This window comes from Montipora capricornis, chromosome 12, assembly GCF_036669925.1.
Source record: "Montipora capricornis isolate CH-2021 chromosome 12, ASM3666992v2, whole genome shotgun sequence".
NCBI classification, from domain to species: Eukaryota; Metazoa; Cnidaria; class Anthozoa; order Scleractinia; family Acroporidae; genus Montipora; species Montipora capricornis.
In genome coordinates this window covers 20,100,239-20,117,738 of record NC_090894.1, presented here as the reverse complement: position 1 = coordinate 20,117,738, position 17,500 = coordinate 20,100,239, and the positions used below count along the sequence as shown (strand labels likewise).

The 17,500-nt window shown below is 39.2% G+C and overlaps 1 protein-coding gene and 1 long non-coding RNA gene across 6 annotated transcripts in view; one reads left to right on the top strand and one right to left on the bottom strand.

The window, feature by feature from the left end:
• The window catches only part of LOC138026526 (collectin-12-like), a 19,895-nt gene extending 7,677 nt beyond the window's left edge, over positions 1-12,218 (bottom strand). For 3 of the 5 annotated variants that reach the window (XM_068873914.1, XM_068873911.1, XM_068873913.1), the window contains exons 1-4: positions 10,103-10,552; positions 2,623-2,729; positions 1,562-1,642; positions 1,098-1,178 (exon numbers count right to left, since the gene is read on the bottom strand). In XM_068873914.1, the coding sequence (XP_068730015.1) occupies positions 1,098-1,178; positions 1,562-1,642; positions 2,623-2,729; positions 10,103-10,547 (714 nt within the window). In that variant the 5' untranslated portion in view covers positions 10,548-10,552. Of the gene's footprint in view, positions 1-1,097; positions 1,179-1,561; positions 1,643-2,622; positions 2,730-10,102; positions 10,553-11,705 lie in introns of those variants that run through there. The other 2 variants (XM_068873916.1, XM_068873912.1) reach the window with 1 other exon arrangement.
• Positions 12,219-12,328: 110 nt separating this feature from the next.
• Positions 12,329-16,434, top strand: LOC138026528 (uncharacterized). The gene is made up of 2 exons (XR_011127285.1): positions 12,329-12,367; positions 16,277-16,434. It is a non-coding gene; the product is annotated as an uncharacterized lncRNA (long non-coding RNA).
• Positions 16,435-17,500: the final 1,066 nt, after the last annotated feature.

Here is a 17,500-nt window from a genome sequence, read left to right as displayed (position 1 = left end):
TTGTGGAGCCTAAATTAAGCCTAGAGCCTAAAAATTAGGGTCAGGTTAGGATTAGTTTTAGTTATTATACATGGATATCGAATGACTTATTATAAAAAAGTAAATAATGAAAAGAACTATATTGAGTTGAGCATGTTCGTTGTTGTAGTGTAGTGGTGGAGATACAGGACTATAGATCTGGAGTCTGAGTTCGAGTACCGGCTAGTAAACAGTTCTTTGTTCCCTTACGATGTTGTTATGTTGAGACTGAATGGATAAGTATATGAATACAGAAACCGAGAAGATAATACTAAACATTAAGAAAATGCGTTTAGATCCGTAAGACAGATCTTGAGGGAAGGTATCGGTGTTTTCAGTCCATTTCTTTTCGGAGGTGGGGGGGGGGGGGGGTTGGTAGCTGCTTTAAAATAGATAGAGTGCATATTCAACAAAGGTAAAATGAGGATCACCAATTTAAACTACAGGTAGAAGTGGATTCGACCTGATACCAGAATTTGACCGACAGCATATACAGGGGTATATACGTAAAAGTCCTGAGGTACCACTACAGGCGAATACAATGACATTTCTTAGTTTACCACTTGCGCATACGCAAATTCCCTTGTGCGCCAGTGCATGCCATATAAAAGAGAGTTTACTATTTATCGTTTATTCAACGATTGGTGATAAGACATGGCACACTAGGTCCCCTATAGAAGTAAGATTACCCACTCCGAACCAAGGATTGTAAAAAAAAAAAACAAATAGGCCAAACCTGTATCCCAGTTGATTTAATACTGAACACGGAAAACAAAGAAAGAAAGAGAGAGAGGAAGAACGAAAACAAAGTGAAACGAAGGAAAGATAGAACGTTAATGACTACAAGAACTTCAAAGACTCCATAAACTACTATTTATTGCATATTATATTTACACTATATATTAACATTCTTGTCATCATCGAAAACATTTATCAACCTAGCACAAAAAAAAAGACTTAAGCATCTATGTCTATCCCTTTTCTTCAGTTTCTTCAACTTAACTGGTTCCACATTATCAAACAAGTTTTAGTGTTCCATATCTAATTCTTACACCATTGTCGATCAGACCATTACTTACGGTATCGGTAAAATGTTTATAGTTGCCTTCTAGTTTGTTGAATCTTCTTTCCAGTAGCTCAAAATGACTTGAATTTACCATCTGAAATAAAAGCAGCTTCAAGTGACCGAAGAAAAAACTATTCTCTTTCGCATAAAATCCACCGCATGCCGAATTAGGGAAATTCTCAAGACCTTTAAAACCCCGTTGAATGCAAATTTTTCTCTTCTCGCAAATCTACTGACTCATCAATGTCTGCAAATTACCCCGTCCTCCTCCCCTTCAGTGGCACTGGCCTTTTTTTTTTTTTCAGCTCACCCTACGCCTTATGCAAAATGCTACATGAGGCATAGGGTAGCTTATTAGGTAAATGTGATCTGAGTTGACTACTATTATCTTTAACTTTATTGCATGAATTGAAACGAAAAGGCATCGCACTTGGACTCGTCTTTAAAAATAGTTTCTCGTTGTTTGAATTCACTTACCAGGTTTCTGAAAATTTCATTTTCGGCTCGAAGGACCTTATAGGACTTTTCAAGCTCCATGAGCCTTTCTGATCTTGTTTCCTGAAAAAAAAAAAAGAAAAAAATCTTACAAGACATTTTTTCGATTCATAAACTGACTTTTTCATTTAATTCGAAAAGGAGTTAGCTTTTTATAGATGAATGCCGCATGCAGGGCACCAACTAACTTTATTTAATAATGTCAAAAGATGGCATTGACGCCTTTTCATTAGCATAACGTTATTTAGGGCGCGTTCGATTTATCGTATTCCGGAATAGGAATACATAAAATAGAAGTTAGAAATTCTTCGTGTTTACGGAGATTCACATTAAGATTGCCAAACACCTGCTAAAATGATGTTTTAAACATACCTTCATTATCCTTGTTGCTTCAAAACGCCAAACATACCGTTTTACATCATCACTCTCCGTATTCTTATTCCGGAATAGGGTCGATCGAACGCACCCTTAATTAAACTAACTGGTTTTGCTGTGCCAACGATGTTTAAAGCCGGTAGGCAATGTTGAGGGAAAATTTGATTGAGGAGCAATCATCGCTTATCGGCCAGCGGTAATACGCTGTACCTTTGCGAGCACCCAGCTTTCATCTGTGTGTCAGTCGTCTTCTCGATTGAAGCGCAGCGGAGTGACTCCACAACAAATTTGACCACTGTGATGACGAATATCGTTGTCGATAAGAGTGCAGACAACGCTGAACCACTTTCGATATGTTTTTTTACCACAATATTCAACGCCAAAGAAAGTTTTTATTTCAGAGCGTGACGAAAATCATAACTCAAAGAAAGGGCAAGCGTTGTCCCAAAATGGGCGTTCCTAATTGGCTATTACACTGCGTGACAAAACGTCGCCAGCATGACGCGTACAGCGTTGCCTAGACTCATTGACCACGGCAAATTAGCCAATCAGATCGCGAGGTTACAAAAAAGTTCATAATGCATGAAAACAAATTCGTGGGTTAACAGAATCAAATGCTGTTGAAATGAAGACATTCAGTTGTTTTCAATCCAAATTGGATCTCCTACCAGAGTTTGATGCAGATAAGTAACATTTTGTTCTAATAACTTCATCTTTGCAAGAAACTCTGTGTTCGCAGATGATCTCGCCTCTTGAGTCCGAGTTGATGTTGAGCCTGCAAAAAAAAGAGGTTTTAATCAGTCAATAAAGTTAACAAAATCAACTGAAATTTTGCATCACCGATAAGTCGAGATTGCAAGGCAGATCGGAGTACCGTCTTTACGATCAAGACAGTTCAAAAAATTCCTTCCGCCCCCCAAATTAGTCAAACAATATGGGTGTTTTCCAAACACCAGGCTCAACGCGATTTCCTTCAGATATGTCCAGAAATGCAGGTAATAAACCATATTCGTACTCTCAGTATTGGACTGGAACTAGCTTGCAATGGAGGCTAATGCGAAGGAATATATTAAAATGTATTTGCATTTGAAAAGATTCCCCCGCATTAGCCTCCATTGCAAGCTAGTTCCAGTCCAATACTGAGAATACGAGTACGGTCTAGGAGATGCATGACGATTTCATTAAGCGTCACAAAGTGATCTCTTGCTCTTCTCCCTACCTTCAACATCACCCGTATCTGGTAATGCAGACGATTATATATAATTAACGCCACAACGTGTCCTCACTACACTCTAGCCCTTTAATTAATTAAGTAGCTGCATATAGGAGTTTTTAACTTTGGATCTGAAAAGTCACGCGTGGGAGGGACACTTTCACCAGTTTTCTCTGGTGTAACCCTAATCACTGGACACCTTTTTCAACAGCAAGCTCCTTCCTCTTCCCACATCGCTCTGATAATAAAGGTGTTTGTATAGGTTCAACTGAAAATGCCAGGAGCCCATGACTAGGAGCATACAGCTCCAATACTAGGTCTATGTAACGGCATTTTCACAGATCAAACTATTTTTAGACGAGTTCTAAAATACGATTTGGCTTGCACGAGCGCCAATCCTCATTCACATGTGGATTAATTTCTCATGCAAGACTTGTGATTGGCTAGAAAGGTCCGGTTTCGCGGGAAAATCAAACTATAAATAACTTCGTCTGTAAAAACGCCGTTTCATAGATGCAATGAAGTTGTAAGCTCCTAGTCATGGGCTCCTGACAATGCCTAAAACCTTCAGTACATGCAACACAGGGGCCGCGGAGTACGTTGAAAGTCGGGGGGGGAGGGAGCTAGGTTTTGGTGTAGATTACGGAAGTGTGGGGGGAGGAGGGAGTTGTTTACGAGAAAAAAACACAACACCGTAGGAAAAAAGTGGAGGTAGGGGGTGGGCTATAGCGCCCCCGGCGCCTCCCTCTCCCCGTCACCTGCAACACACAATCATACAGTACAATAACTTTATTTGGGTACGGTAAAAATCATCTCGCCAATGCAAATTACAGTCCACTTAAATATTCTTAAAATTTCAAAAGATGCTTGCCTTCAAAATGTCTTAACTAACGTTTAGCCTTCGAGAGAGACCATGCAGTAATATTTTAAGGTGGGGAAGGTTTGCGCATGCTGCAGGTAGACAGACATAAAACTGATAGATAAACATGTCTAGGTAGACTTAAAAAAGCATCTAAGCTGTATTCTGAAGCAACAAATATTTGATCAAAAATTTGATGTAGGAAACTCGCAAAATGTTCAAACTACATCAAGAAGAATTTTTTTTTCTGGATTGTTATGGTCCTTAAAGTTGTAATGTTAGCAGCCCTTCATTAGATAGCGGAAAAAATGCGACATATTTGCTGTGTTGACCACAAGAACATTTAAAGCAGTTTCCCGCGCTGCGAGTCACCAAGGAAAGGTAAATTACTTGAATAAAGGGATGTTGTTTTGCGCCCTCTTTAATTATTCGGGTTATCGCGGTTTCGTTGTGTAATGCAGCTACGTAGTTTCCTGTTTCCCTCCTGTATTGGCCGTTATTTATCAAGGAGGGCGTATGAAGGAGAAGAGATGGTTGGACGTTCTGCTTATCACGTTCGTACCAGGGTCGCGATATAATGTGCATGTGTAACTGATGATAAGAAAATTTATTGCTGACATTGGGGGGATCTTCAGTTCTTTTCTTTGGGTGTTAAGTTTGCAGGTCACGATACTTCGTGGCCCAAACATAGAGGGCTAGCTGGGTTGGCATGAAGACAATTTGTTCAAATCCAGCTTTTTTCAATGGTCCAGAATTCAATCACTTCAAGCTTTCAAAATACCCCTTGTTATGTCCAGCACTGTAAGCTTCAATCCTTATTTAAAATTTTCTTGGATTATGATCATGCATTGCTATTTTTCCGGAACACAAAATAAGAACAAACACACTTTCACAACATATTGGCCATACTCGCTCAATTCCGGACTCTTATTTCAAGTTGCCATTTCTCGTTACACTACTCAAGAGGCGTGTTAAAGAAGATTGATCGAGAGGTTTGCTTGGTTCTTCACATACCGGCGACGATGACGGTTTCGATGGGTGTTTGTGAGGGTCTCCAAATTTGAATATGAATAGTACATTAACATTGCTCTCCGCTAAGGACATTGATTAGTATGTTTTTTTTGCTGTATCATTTTCCTAAGTGTCTAGCAAAAACGGCAATATTGGACGATCAAGAAATGTCGTGAATTGTAACTTGTACCTCCAAATTCATGACGATGAAGAAATCTATGACTCGGAACACGACACATTTAACCGTTCCCCCCCCATCCTCTCCAGTCGTGGAGCTGTGTCTCAAGTTCAGTTGTGAAAGACCATCTTGAAATGAACAATCAAATTAAAAAATCTAAGGCTATTGGTCAATATCTCCATATCGTTTGCTACAGGTGGACTATAGAATGAACTAGGTTGACCTGTTGGTTTAACAGTGAGGCAAATCTTTTCAATTTCTTCTCTAGTTATTCATGAAAATATATTACATATTTCTCACCTGTTCCATTATATAATATTGATCCTCCACGGCTATGCTGCGGGCCCAAACAGATGAATTGTAGCTCAAAGAAACCTCATTTAAGTGACACTGCTTTTACACGTACGAATCGATTGGTTCGTCATTTGAGGTGAGATGAGCTGAATAATAACCAAGCTAAACTCTCAGTTATCAGCCTAGAGGTGTGTTTCGACATGTACACAAAATAGTAAAGCCGTTAATTTAGAAACAAGTGTTTCACTATTGCGTAGCGATCTGACTTCAGACTGAGTGTAATATTCCACCATGGACATTGACGTCTCCCGTGGCCGCAAAATTGTACAGCAGTACTTTTTGATAAGAATCAGAAGTAAGTGCATGGAATCCAATATATACTGCACTTGACGCAGACAACCGACCTCAAAAGAATCCCTACAGCTAACATATGTTAAAAGGTAATGTCACATGCAAATCTCAGAAGATAAATGAGTAGGCTGCTAAAGAGATCTACTTCTCTTCCGTTATCGATGTTAACAAGGGTGATCAACGCGTCTTGTTTACTTCAATTGACACTCTTTTATATCGTAAACCTGTATCTCAGTCGCTACCCCTCATGCACTTCTGACGAAGTATTGGCAAATCGTTTTAATTCATTCTTTTTGGAGAAGATAAACACAATTCGTTCTAGTATAATTGACAGCTCTGATGCTAACATCTCGTGTCCTCCCTTAGATGCGTCTTTTAGCAAGCGTGAATTGTTGTGATTTCAGCCCGTTACACAAGATCAGTGTCTAAAATGATCGAGTCTTCAACGATCAAGAGCTGTGATTTAGATCCTATTCGGCAGCCGTTATGTTAAAGGAATGCTGGCCGGTGATTCTTCCAGTCATTACCGATATTGTTAACCATTCCTTAGATTGTGCTGTCATGCCTGAGATGTTGAAAATTTGCGCTGATCTGTCCTCGTCTAAAGAAGGCAAATCTCGATGATGAAATTTTTAAGAACTTTAGGCCTGTGTCAAATCTGGCTTTTTTCTCAAAAGTAATCGAAAAGGCAGTCTCTTATCAGCTCATTGACCATGTTGATAGTAATGACCTCGGTGAAACGCTTCAGTCGACGTATAGGTCACTGCATAACACCGAAACGGCTCTTCTGAACGTTCAAGATGACATCCTAAACGCCATCGACCAACGCCGAACAGTTGCTCTGCTGCTGTTGGACTAGTCCGTAGCGTTTGACACAGTTGACCATGAGTTATTGCTTCATAGACTTTGCGTTCACTTTGGCATTAGAGGCTAGGCCCTTGCTTGGTTTACCTCTTACCTTACTGGACGTTGCCAGTATGTTACTATCAGAGGCGTGGATTCTTCTTGCAGCGTGATGTACGGTTTCCCTCAAGGCTCACTACTCGAGTAGCCTGCGAACGCAGTACTCGGGCCGCTTTTATACCTTCTGTATACTGCCCCATTAGGGGGCATTGTTCGGAAACATGGAATAATGTTCCATTTCTATGCCGACGATTCTCAAATTTATTTTTCATTTGCTTCCAATGCTCCTGAACTGGTTACTGCTTCAAGGTTAGAAGCATGTGTTAAAGATGTCAGTGATTGGATGTCTTCTAACAAGTTAAAGCTGAACTCTGACAAAACCGAACTACTAATCATAGCATCACAATTCTGCCCCAAGCCCCAACTATCGTCGCTAAATGTCTGTGGTGATCAGATCAGCCCCTCTGTTTCGGTTAGAAATATCGGAGTGGTTTTTGATTCTCATATGAAATTTGAGCGTCAAGTGTCTAGCATATGTAAAGTATCCTTTTTTTCATATCCGCAATATATCTCGTATACGAAAGTATTTAAGCGTGGAGAATACCAAGATTTTGGTCCATGCGTTTGTCACCTGTAGGTTGGATAATGGAAATATGCACTTCTGTACGGACCTAAATATTTCATTGCAAAACTTCAAGCTGTTCTGAACTGTGCTACCCGTTTGACTCTGTGCAAACAGAAATATGACCATGCAACTCCTTTGTTGTTCCTACTATTGACATTTAAGGCGCTTAATGGGCTTGCGCCAATGTATATAACTGAGCTACTGGATAGATATGTACCACTGCGTCCACTACGATCTTCATCTAGGGGTCTACTGAAGGTTCCTCGGTCCAATATTCAGTATGGCGACAGATCATTTTCCGTCTGTGCACCAACACTTTGGAATAGCCTACCTGATCATTTGAGACTTGCAACTGACCTCTGTTATTTTAAGCGTGACCTTAAGACTTACTTGTTTCGCGAGTCTTTTTATTAACTTCATTTCCTTTGTGATGTTGGACCTGATTTTTAGTTTTCGTTTTTCTCTTTTAGTGGATCTCTTTTAGTGGATCTTGTAAACTTGATGTGCAGCGCCTTAGAACTTTAGGAACATGTACGCTATAATATTAATATAATATATTAATTAATCGCCAAGTAACTGAAAGAATTCTTCGCGTTGCAGTCACTGAGCTGTTGCCCATCCGGAACATAACAGGAGAGAATATCAAATAAAGAAAGAAAAGAAAAGAATGTATACACTATATTTCATAACTCAAATGGTTTCTTCAGTTGATTATTCACCAGTCTATTTTGTACGCGCAGGCACTTTGAGTTGTTTCAGTTCATATTTGCCAAGCTTCAAGATATATATAAGTACTAAACAACCAATTCAGGGCTTAAGGAAAGATGACACGGTGGTCGTTTCCCAAAATTCACACTGTCAACTAAGTTGCTTAATTATAATACGCAGTGCTCTCCTTATAGCAAACCGATCATGAGTCGGAATACTTACACCCAGTCTGAAGTAAGATCGCTACGCAATAGTGAAGCGGAGATGTTTCTTTTGCGATGTTCTGTTTGATCGGGCTGACCACTTCAGCTGTGGCTTAGCATTTTGTGTTAAACGGAACAAAGACATGAGATTTGTACTTTAATATTAAAGATTTGCTTTTCTTTCTCTGTTGCCTTTCGTCAGCCTTCACTTAATCTTACAAAATATCAGAAATTAAGATTAAAACTTATTTTGTGAGTGTTTGTGAGGCTTCAATCTTAAACAACTTTAATCCCTATTAAAATAAATCGTTTTGGGACGTATTATGAATTATAATATTGCATCGCCTTGATTACCTCAAGCAATTGGGTCATAGGTTTTGGTCTTTCAGGCCTGGCTTTCCTGAGTAACAGAATTGGAATTCAAATATGGGAGTCAAAGTGCGACTGTTATTTTCCGCCATAAACGATACTGAGCAATATGTAATGCAAGGGTTAACAGGCCGACCCAACAACGTTATTAAATATCAACCAAAATGATATTGATTGGTTGCCATATGTTTACATAATTTCAGTTGGATATGAAACGAGCATAATACAACGAAAACACGGGAACGCAAGAAAATTATTTTGAAAGCGGTCGGGTCATCATTTATTGCTAACCGTAGGTTAATATCATGAACTTCAAGTCATTTGGAACGCAGTTACTGGCAGCGATTTCTTCAATATTAGTGCTAAAGCTGATCATCAATGCTTCTTTTTTGTGTTTACAAATATTTGTTCTTTTTATTAAGACCCAAATATTATAAAGCGCAAAAAACTAAGCCTTAAATCTTGAAGAAACAAACAAGGTGACTTTATAGTCGACGGACCTCCTTAATTAATTGTTAATAGATGTTGCGGGTAAGCTAAAGAGGTTAATTGCTTTAATAACCTCGAGGCCAGGCTATGAGGCTGAAAGGCTGCCCGCACTGAAAATATCGTGTCATCTACTTTTTTCTTCTGTTCAAATGAGAACGTCGTTGGAGGTAGTCGTTGGAGGTAGTCGTTGGAGGAAGTCGTTGGAGAAAGTCGTTGGAGAAAGCCGTTGGAGGAAGTCGTTGGAGGAAGTCGTTGGCGAAAGTCGTTGGAGAAAGTCGTTGGAAGTGTCCAGTGAAGATTTACCGTATGCGTGTGCTTCATAATGAAGTTGCGTGTTTTTGATTTGTGTTCGCGAGGATATATAAAACAATCAATGAAAAGAGTTAACGATAAAAAGCGATGAAAAATATTTGCAAGCGAGTATAGCGTGCCTAGAATAACTCTTCTCAAAAGGAATAAAGAACAAGTTTGTTAGTAAGTAACAATCCTCTCAAGAAACTGTTCACTTATGTCAGCAAAAGCCTGTGTGTTTCATGTTACGTTATTACTTCATTTTTGTTTTAGCCAAAATTTTAAAATGTAATAGAAAAACAGATTTTTTTTTACGTTTGATTAGCCTGAGTTTCTAAACTTTTTTTCGCTGTAAAGTGAACCCTCCAGAACCAGAATTTCGGTTCAGAGATGTCTATGTGATAATAGACAAATCTTTCTGTAAAGGTCTTAAGTCAATCATAATGCTTGTTGTACATTGTTAATTTTGAGAACTTGGTTGCAGCATTAAGGTTAAAAATACATCTGGCCTCTTCGTACCTACATTGCACAGTTTTTTCGCCGAGATAAAAAAAATGGTGAAGTAGCCCTAGGAGGTTATATGCACATAGCATTCTTCTTTTTTTGTCAGACGATGAATGTGGTTGCCAATGGGGAGAAAAATATTTACGTTACCTTGTTTCTCCTTGCACACACACTGACTACCAACTTTCCCAAGTAGCATCATTATCGTCAAAGCCAATGATGTTACTGACACAAAGCAAATTAGTATCATCAGTATTACCACCATTCGGTTTGCACTCTTGCTCCTGAAATTTGTCTCAGCCACAGTTAAGTCAACATGGCTTTCATGAATGCTCGGCTTGTCACCGATTACGTTCCATTTGTTCCTCTGCGAAGGTCCATAGCTCTCTCTCTGGGCCGGTTCAAAGTTCTTGGAATCTTTATGACCCTTCCCCACCTGAGATGTAATAAGCGCCCCATTGCTTCTTTCATCGCTATCTTGACACCAGTTTTGAAAAACGGGGCTCACGACAAAAAAATTCAATTTTCCTGATGGCTGTTTGGGTCTCGGCTCGAGTCGAGGTGGTACCCGTGTTGCAGGCAGTCTAAAAGCCATTTACATTTGGCCTTGATCAGCTATCGCGTGAACCGTGAAGAATGATCCAAAGTAGGAAAAAAACTAAAACGCCGCGCTCTCGTGACCGGATTTACGTCAATGTACGATGCCAAGCTTGCTGTTATAAAAATAGAACAAACGAAGGCAGCGCTGATAAAAACATCCGAAAGATTTGGCGGTCTTAGGGGCTTGGCAACTTTCATTTACATGCAAATGAGCACGTATCATAATTTACAGACCATTGTCAGAGACATCCGTCTCTGACAATATCCCATGATTAGGCAAGTTTATGACAATTCTCTTCATTCTCGATGCTCATCCAAGAATGAGACTTCAAGATGCAGCCGGGATACTTCTACAGAGGAAACCGGCACAGAACAATATTCTGGGACCTAAAGCACGACTAAAATTTAAGACCCCGCGGCCGCCACGCAAGAGAATTTTGTGGTACCTTCGAAGCTGACAACTTGTGGCCGCCGTGTGTAAGAATTCCCTAGTCCCTAGCTCGTATTAAATCAGGAGTAGTGGCAAATCAATTGTTAATTGAGGGGGGCTGACTGAGCGTAGATCAGCAATAGAGTTATGAGTTAGATTTGCTTATTGACATGATCATATTGTAAAGCTATCATCTACTGAGTATTTTTGAGCAAAGGCGATACCCTCGTGCCCCGTGGCAATATTCCTTACATTGCCCTCAAAAGCCGCCGCAAAAAAAAAAACTACTTCGCAGACTACCACCTTCCTCTTCTCCGAGTCTGAAATTGGCTGCTACATGACGGGGGTAGTTAAACGTCATACATTAAGCATAACAAGCCATCTCTAGTGCCCCAGTTGAGCAACACGGGGAAGGCTTTTGATAAAAAGGGTGACAAGTGCCAGACACGTGTTGACGTGATCAAAAAAGCAATTGCTTTCAAATAGTCCCTCTGTAAGGTTATACATATCATCTGTATCACTGCATTCGATTTTCTTGAAGAACTTTCAAATTCTAACTGACTGCCACAGGGATATCAACAAGGACCTAGACGCGAATCAGTGACAAGTACATTGTTCATTGTACTTAGAGAGAATATCACAGCAAAGCACCACTGTTATATGACTGAAAATGGGGCAACGTACATGTTAAAAACACTGAGCAAATCATGGTGTTGAACTCACCTAATTTATCGTCAGAACACCTGCATTTGTAACTGATTTTCCCCAAGAACATTAAGAGATTTAGAACAATGGCAGCGATTGACAGCAGACACAAAAGAAACACCAGAGCCAGTAAGGCGCGGTATGACCCATTTCTTTGGACTTTTCCACTGCTGGAGTAGCTTCCATGTTCATTCTGTTGTTTCCATGAATCTTCATCCTTGGCGTACCCTTGGCCTATTTCTTCGCGAAAAATGATTTGCCTTTTTACTGGAAAGGCTACATTAGGCTTCATTTCTTCGTAAATACAATCTTCAAATGAAGGATTCATGATGATTTGTTTAGTCCCTGGAGTATTCATCTCGTTTTTGCACTCATATGTATTTTGTATGAAGGGACACCTCGTCTTGAGCAACGTGCCAAGTGTTCTGCTCCGGCTCGGTTCCTCCTCCGGTAATTGTAGATGACCATACACTCCTTAGGATTCTGCTGAGACACGTCTTTTGTTCTAAGAGTCTTAGAATTGTCGTCGAAACCGAAGAATGTACATAAATTATGTAAAACCTTAGGAACTGCCAAAATAAATCACAGAAAAATCATCTTTTACGCAAACCGCCGAAGCGTTCAAAAGTGGGGGGGTTGTCATTCTGACTATACGTCGGATAACATCTTGTTACATTCCGGTACGTTAAAAGTATTAATTTGCCTCACGCGTGAGTAGCCGTAGATAATTTTGCTTTGCCAAACGTGCGTTGCAATTGAGATAGCGTCAAACAATCATGGACAATATAGACAGTTTTTAAAACGTTAAGGTCTCTAAATTTCCATGATTCACATTTAATGGTCTAAGCCATACAAGTTTGCATAATATAGGTGGCGTGTTATAGATGCCACAGTTAAAATGTTGGTTGAAACAGCAGTAGTTATTTAACAATTTGTCAATAAGCGCACGTTTAATATGAAATGATGAATAGTGCCGCTGATGTGGATAAGGCCGATATCATATCCAACAAACGCTAAGGGAAAAGTTGGTTTATTTAACGCTCTTATAAATGTTTAGGATTTCAGATCCTTTAATTTAAAAGCCAACAGCATCAAGTAGCCAGCCAGTACTTATATTAAGCAGTTCGGCTCGGTTCGGCAGTTTTCTCTGTTGGTTTTAAGCAGCTCAAGGACTCATTAAATTGGACAGTTAGTTAATAACAAGCCAGAAACCGTTTGTAACAAACGGGACCGATTACAAACAAAATAACAAAAGCCTATCATTATAAACCCAATACTTGATTGTATTGAAGTCATCAAATAGGCTACTTATTACAAACAGAGTGTATGTTTCCTCTCCTCTATCCCGAGCCTGTTACACAGTTCTAAACTAATGCAGAACTAGCCAGGGGCATGTCATAAATATGATGAAGGAGATCTGAAATTCAACTTGATTACATACGAATATGTGAGTAACAACGATAAACAAACAAATTAAAACCAGGCATTATTGTTTCGTGATAATAGTGTCCAAACGAACCGAAACAAGAGTAATCTAAATGCTAGTGTTCAAAGGTCTGAACAAAAGAATCGAAAAAGACTCTTTTTTTTTTTCAGTCTTCAAACCCTTTCATCCTTATTTTAGGTTTAGATGCTAATCCCTTAGGTTCCAACCAAATATTCCACTTGTTAAAGACTTTCTTGGACAAATTTGCATGGGTACTGGGTACAACTGTTATAAGATGTTTTTATTGTTTCAATATCTCAATCAGGATCTTCTTATGTTCCGGAAAGAGGCACGAAGTGTACAACAGCAATAACCACAAACCCGATAGTTAATGATTCCTCAAGATGCATTCGTTAGCTTCTTGTCCCATTACGATGAGTCTAGGTCACTTTGGTCAGCGTAAAATCACCTTTATGACACATCCTAAGATTTTCACAGCAGGAATTTAACAAATTTGTGAAAGAAACGATTAGTGACAATGTTCATATGTGGTAATAATAATAAATGACGTGACAAATGCATGGGCGTTCCAAAGAAACCACTCGGCATCTTACTTCTTAGTTCACGATTACTTCTCGCTGTTTCCAAGTGATTTTATAGAATCTTTTGGTTGAGCTTAGTTAAAGCTATTTCCTTCACACTGCAACGTTTTTATTAATGACATTTTAGTTAATATTTTAACCCAATTAATTTTGACTGGGTTCCCTTATTTCGGATTATTTTATTGATCGCGGAGCCTTCAAAGTAACCTAAGAACAAGAGAGTAAAATAGGTCTCTTTTTTAACTGAATAAACGCTAAAGATCAACTTGTCATATAATCATGAGGCTCCTTCATCTAAATTCTGATTTTCGATATTCTACCTTAACACTCACCAGTCGATCCATTTGGTCATATTTGTGAATAGAAAGTTCGAATTCCGGATTTTATAAATGTGGATATCTTTTTAATCACTGATCCTAATAATTTGAGATTTAAGTGTATCTTTCAGGATTGCATGAAAAATGAACTGAGAGCCATGGATATTGCTCGCTGGCTTTTCAACGCTAGGATAAGTCACTTAGAACGAATTGCTCTTGAACCGGAACCGGCTTAAAAATAATTTCGTCAATATCTTTGTAACCCAAAAAGAACCAAAAAGACCAAAAACAACCAAAGATAAGGTTCAAAAAGTGCGCCGGTCCGCTTTGTTCTTAATTCGGAAGAAAGCTGAAAGTTACGACAGATGGATGCTGCTGGTCGAAACATCGTTGTAAATCCAACCTTCCAAAAATGCATTTACGAAGATGAGAAAAATCCCAGCTGAGAGTGCTGTGAAAAGACAAATCACTTACCCCGAAGAAATTGGCCTGAGACACACGAAAGACGATACATGGAAACGGAAGGACAACTACGGCAAAAAGATCGCTAGACAAGGCTCATATCGTGGGTTAATAGCCCTTGTTTGTCTTCTGTGTCTGCTGTCAGTGGCTGCTATATTTTTTTAACCTTTTGATGTTCTTTGGAAAATCATTTACAAATGTGGTTGCACCGTCGATCAGTTAAGTAAGCGAGTAAGGCCCCAGTTGTTTCTGGAAGAGGTTGGGTAGTGCTATCAACAAGATGAACAACCATGTAGAGGATAATTGAATTGCGGCCTTACAGGTCGTATCTAATGGATAATTCAACAGTCAATCCACCTTCGTGATACTGTAAATTGGGGGATTATGGGTTACGTGTAGTTTTTACAGTAGAGTAGGAGCTACGCTATTGGTGGTAACATGGCAACGTGAAAAATAGGAATATATTAGTTAAACGAAAAGCGTTCGTTAATACCGTGAGGATTAAGGGTGCCGATTTGAAAGATGAATTTTTGTTCCAGATTCTTGCGGCTTTCCGTCGTACCTAGATGTAGGGAAAGGCCGCAGATAGCCATGTGTTTTTTGGAGTGGTTAGGCAGATTAAAATGGCGAGCGACTGGCTTAGATGCTTCGGCGACTGGCTTAGATGCGACTGGCTTAGATGCTTCTGGCTCACCTTCGTGATAACCAATTGAACTCAGACGATGCAATGTACCTTTCTCTCTATATTCGGCTTTTTCCCTTTAACATAACTTATAACAAAAACGGCAGTCTCTTAAAATAACTTATAACATACCTTTTTTCCCCTTTTACAAAACGTATCTACAGTTCTGAATCTAGTCATGCATGGATGCTAAGGAAATCCGGATGCCAGCTCTTTGTTGAGGGTTTCTAACAAACACGTAGGATTGTCACTATCCTGAGCCCTAAATAAACGTTCACAAAAGGGAGGCCATTTGTTTGTATGCATCACCGTTTAGGAAACGATAACCATCAACTTCTCTGAGATCCTATCAATGGAAGCATTTGCAAAGATGAATTTTATTTTATTTTTCTAGTTATTTTTTCATGTGGTGCTACCATTTCGGAAATGAGCGAAGCCAATTTCTGAACAAGCACTTTTTGCATATAATTTTGCCAAGGAGGGGTACTGAACAACGGCGGGCAACAAAGATCAAAAACGATCACTCGACGATACAAATTATTTCATTAACTTTCTGTCCAATTATTCTAGAAAAGCATTCAGAAAATTGAAAACAATGACATGTTTGTTTGTTTTTTCCTTAAATCTATGTCGCTTGTACTGATCTTTAAAGAATAAGAGACTTTAATATCCGAACTTAGCAATTTTCCAGAGCTAAGCGATAGAAAAGACCTTTAGCAAACTACTAGGGCTCTCGAAAACGAGACATATAATGAAAAATAAAAATGCATTGTTTACAGCGATAGGGAACTTGCCTATGATTCCAATTTAATACTTCGAAAGAAATTTAAACCTAACAGATCAAGATTAGAAGCACCAATTGGAAGAAGACAAACAGTTGGAAAATTAGAAAGCGAGGTTTAGTTCAATGCGATACCACCAAAGGATAATTGAGCCATTGAACAGAGCTGCAAGAGTGGAAAACGCCATCTGTGCGGACGAGGGTTATTTGAGGCAGAGCCATGCAGTACAACAAAACATAATGCCAAATGTTATTACTAATAGAAATGAATGTGATTTTAAATTATTCTTTGTTTTTCTGCTTTTCTTTCTTTCTTCAGGATAAAAAGACGGTCGGTGCCCCATGTTCAACGGATATAGCCCAATATTATGTTCTTTCAACTCTTTGGACCGCATCAGGACTGACTCACGCATGCGATTGCAGGACATTATGGCGTGGGGCCAGAAGTTATGACATGCATAATTTATTACTGGCAATGTCCTCTCACAACATAGTAAAGTGACCACTGATGAGGTTCAAGTCCATGTTTCTTCATCATTTCGTTTAAGTGTTCAGAGGAGCCATAATGTTACACAATTGAGAGTACTGGCGCAAAAACGACAGGAGTGGTGTCTTTGTCTCTTAAAACGTGGCAGCAAAGAGAGTCTGATCGATTGGAGCGAACACCTTGGAACCCGGCTGATAATACGGACGACCAAAGCCCACTGGAATTGTACCGTAACACTCACAAATTCGTAAAGGCTATTGAGGCTCGATCAATTAGATATCCTTACCCACGTTTTTTTTCCTTCTCTTTTGAAGTTAATCTGGTGATTTGAGAATTAATTTTGTATGTTTCAGGACTGCATGACGAATGAAGGGTCATTGGCATTGCTTACAGGCTGTCAATGCTAGGATGAGTCGCTTAGAACGAATTTGTCTTCAACCGGAATGATTTTGTCAGTACCCCAAAGGAACCAAAAACAACCAAGGAAAAGGTTAAAAAAGAGCGGTCTTTGCTTCTAATTGGGAAGAGAACTGATACCTACACAAAGTGCATGTTGTGTTATAGGCAAACGATCAGAATTTATTACAGTTACAATAAAACAATATTTCTAATCGCGCTTGTTGGGTATAAGATCGGGTTTTGCCATCTTGGTACAATATTCATCATCTCATACCAAACGTGCGTTCCTTGAATAATTGTTAAATAACCAATGTTTCAACAAAAATTTTACCTTTATCATCTATAACACGTCACAAACAAAATGTTTGGATAGACCATTAAATGTGGGTCAAAGTTTTTTTTAGGTAAAATTTATAAAATTGTCGATTTGACCGTGATTGTTTGACGTTATCTCAAGAAGCCCGACATACCCTTGGCCAAAGGATGATCGGCTACGGCTGCTTATGAACGACCGGGGTAAAAACAATTTGTTCAACCAGAATTTAAGAAGGACGCTCAATCAACATTTACGTCAGAACGATCGCGATATTCAACTTTGAGAGCTTCGCGGTTTTGCGCAAAAGATGATTTTCCTACTGGTCATTTTGACAGTTCCTG